The 3,693-nt window shown below is 43.0% G+C and overlaps 1 protein-coding gene across 5 annotated transcripts in view; it reads left to right on the top strand.

The window, feature by feature from the left end:
* Window positions 1-3,693, top strand: part of hdac4 (histone deacetylase 4) — a 130,964-nt gene that overhangs the window by 94,495 nt on the left and 32,776 nt on the right. For all 5 annotated transcript variants that reach the window (XM_013915414.1, XM_005751125.1, XM_013915417.1 and 2 more), the window contains 3 exons: window positions 1,289-1,408; window positions 1,670-1,880; window positions 2,913-3,130. In XM_013915414.1, coding sequence (XP_013770868.1) covers window positions 1,289-1,408; window positions 1,670-1,880; window positions 2,913-3,130 — 549 coding nt within the window. The remainder of the gene's footprint in view (window positions 1-1,288; window positions 1,409-1,669; window positions 1,881-2,912; window positions 3,131-3,693) is intronic.

The following is a 3,693-nucleotide window of genomic DNA, read 5'->3' as shown; positions in this document are numbered from 1 at the left end:
CCTCTGCTACCAAAAGTGGTTAGCAGTTTGTAATAGTAAACTATACAGATGCACAGATAGCTGCTTATTAGTGATAAGTAACAAAAGAACATGATACTAGATTTTCACTCTTCAGAGAAACCTGTCGCTTCAAACAGCCACACCTTTACTTCCACATGACTCTAAGAACATTTAACTGGGCGATAGAGTCTGCGTCAGAGGACAAAAGTGTTCAAGGCCCAGAGAGACAACCAGCTTTCTTAGAAAAGGGTCTCACTGCTGTTTCAATAAATAACAGCAATGAGACTGAGAACTAAATTCACACATAATCACACAAAACTGTGTTATTTATAGTACTCCAGGAATCAGTCCTAGATAATACAGTCATAATGTGTGAGTCATACGGGCTACACAGAAAATTCAAGGACAAATAACCCGCATCACAAACTTTCTCAGGTGCAAAAATGGTGAACTCTGCACATCTTGAGACAGTTGGAGTCTCCGAATGTGATTCCTGGAATCCCATCGACATTTTTTTTAAACATTCTGCAATTTTTAAGTGATCTCACATTTTATAACGAGCCGCACGAGTGGATAAAAACCATGTTTTACATCCAAAGAGACACGAGGGGTACTTTCAGAAGTTCAGCTCCAAAATCATCAGGTACACGTCAGTGGCCTTCAGCCAGCTAGGTTAGGTACACTCTGAAGTTAACCCTGTTGCTTCTGTCTCTTTGGGTCTGTAACCCTTTCATGACCGAACTCTGTGTAAAAGAGCCTGGCCCACAGCCTGACCCTGTGGTGTTAGGTGAGGTATAACAAGCTCCATACAGTTGACATAATGGGGAAAGTAAGTAGGAAGACCAAAAGAGTTGGTGCCAGGATGTAAACATGTTTATTTCTGCTATTCTGTTATTCTCTGTGGACTCACGTGCATTTGATGCCAGCCTCAAGTGGCAGTTTGAGGAACTGCAGTTTTTGGCTGTTAAGCTTTGGCTTCATTCTTCACCTGCAGAGATACCCGCATCTGTTTAATCAGTGTCATCATTTAAGTCTTCATAAAGCAAGTCAATTTTAATTTTCGGGGGAAGTTTTGATTTTAGGTTAATGTTATATTTGGATTATTCATGCCATAGCTGTGGTTACATATTGTGGTAAATAGATTTAAATGAATCTAATATCCATGACTGTGTGCCCGTGGCTGTGTGTGCATTTGTATGTGTGAGAGAGATGGAAAAGTCTTGCACTGTACACAGCACTGTTTTCTTGGATCTGCACTGTATTTATGTCAATGTGGATGTGTCTGCAGACCTCGCTGCTCCAGAGGCTGGCAACACGGGAAGGGTCAGTTAGCCACCTCTCTCTCTACACCTCTCCCTCTCTGCCCAACATCACCCTGGGCCTGCCAGCCACAGGACCTGCTAGCACTGTGAGTCCATTTAAAAGAAAATACCACAGAATCAAACTTTTAGATATGACATTAGTTATAGCGAATCGTTCATTAGTTGTACTGTAATTATTCTCATCACTGTGGAGAAGGTTCATTGGTTAGTTTCCTTAGAAATACAAAGGATATTACAGAGCCTGTAACTGGATTTGAACTCGTCAGTCTTGTCATTGCCTTCATTCTTTCCTTCTTTCCCCACCTTAACATCTCTTTCTCCCTCTCCCTGCCTGTGTGTCTTTGTAGGTGGTATCGGGACACCAAGATGGCGAGAGTCATCTGGCATTGCCTGCTTTGCAGCAGGGCATTCCACTGACCCCTCCTTTCCTGCCCTCCCACCTGCCCTCCTACTTGGCATCTTCAGCACTGGACAGGGAGGGCCCAGGAGGGGGCACGGTGGGTCACAACCCCCTCCTCCAACACATGGTACTGCTGGATCCAAGCCACAGTCCAGTGGGTCAGTTTTCACTGCAACATTTGCAGGATTTTTCTTTTTCTCTCTTTCAAACAGTGGGTGAGGTCTGAATTATTGATACTGTGTGGTCCACCCAAAGAATCTACAGCCCAAATATTTTGCTGTTTCTTCTCTAAGCTTTAGCGATAACAGTATTATGTTTCAAAGTGTGCCAAAATAATTACTGGAAAGATTACATACACACAATTCAAGGTTCTAATGATTCGGGCAGCTTATAGTTTTGAGAGCATCACTGGAGGAAAAAACGTCAACAATTTTTAAGGAATAAAATAAATACGATTTTTGTTTGAGATTATTTGTCGTGGATTCGGACAATGACCTCACAGTTCATTCTGTACTGCTGCAATCTGTGATCTCATTGGCTATTGTCTGCTGAATCTGGCCTCTAAAGATGAAGGCCGATCTTTTTTGGAAAGCTTCCCATGAAGCTGGCATATATGAGGGCCAAGACTTCCTCTTCCTTCTGCTGCTCATTGTTTATGAATGGAGATGAATTAAAAACACTAATAAAGACCTAAATAGCTGTCAAAGGATACATTTTGCCAAAATCAATCCTTGTTTGGCCTTTTGATTGCTCAGATGTGATTCAGCCTGAGGAGTGAAACTCTGTCACTTACAGTACATTTAATGCATGATCTATTTTACTGTTTATATTGCAGGGGCTGCTTGAACCAAGCTACTGAAATTTATAAGTGGAGACAAATGTGGCAAACTTGTCTGACATCATCTTCTTTTAAAATATCACTTCAGCTAGAAAAAAGCAGGACCTGCACTGCGTTGCAGCTAAAATGTGCAGCCGGTATTCCTGAGTAACGGTTTCCATCTGTCATATGAGAGGGGCCCCTGTGGTTCCACTTGTAAAGCCTCCAGTTTCTTTTAAGTAGATGAAATAAAATCACCTAAAATTATCACCTAAAATATGTGTGAATGATGAGTGGAGCTACAGAAATAAGACACAGCTTTTGAAAAAAATGCTTGAGATCATTTCCTGCAACCGCTCTGTGTTTTCTGTAGTTGGGCTGGGTGGCCTACCGCTGCCATCGCCCTCCGTCTCCAAGCTCATGCGCAGCCACCGTCCCCTGGGGAGAACGCAGTCGGCGCCTCTGCCCCAGCAGCAGTGCGGACAGACACAGGCCCTGCAGCACCTGGTGGTCCAGCAGCAGCACCAGCAGTTCCTGGAGAAGCACAAACAACTGTTCCAACAGCAGCAGCAGCAGCACATCATCAACAAGGTATTTCAACACATGTCTGTGCGCAGTATCAAAAGTAACTCTGAACAGCTGCGGTATTGCAGGCAGCTGTATGTCTGTCCATATACTGTGTGTGTGAGTGTTTGTCTATCTACATGACACTGACTTGGTTAATGTTTGTGAGTCCTATTTTCTTTTGTCCAAGCGCTGGATGATTCAGCCTGCAATTAGCAAGTCTTTTAGCTAGTTTTTTTTTTCTTTCTGTGTTCATGTGTCCCTGCTTCTCACTGTCACCCTGGCAACTGTGCACTAGAGGAAGCATCTTCCATATATGGTCACACAGGAAATATGACTCACTGCTTCATTGTTGAAGAGTGTGCGTATGTGCAAGCTTATGTGTGAAGTTGCTCTATGATACAGTCATAATTTATGTGGCTGAAATTCATAATTTCATATACTGTGTCACATGGCTGCATTAAATGTGCCCAAAGGTTCAAATGGTCAGGTAAATATTTGTAAAAGTAACCAATGTGATCGAAAATCTGAGGCTTTGTCAGCTTATCATGGACGTGCATTCATCTACTCAAGGCATAGCACCCCCCCCC

Source organism: Pundamilia nyererei, unplaced genomic scaffold, assembly GCF_000239375.1.
Source record: "Pundamilia nyererei isolate P.nyererei 1_Seehausen unplaced genomic scaffold, PunNye1.0 scaffold00300, whole genome shotgun sequence".
In the NCBI taxonomy this organism is placed as follows: Eukaryota; Metazoa; Chordata; class Actinopteri; order Cichliformes; family Cichlidae; genus Pundamilia; species Pundamilia nyererei.
This window is presented reverse-complemented; position numbering and strand designations above follow the sequence as displayed.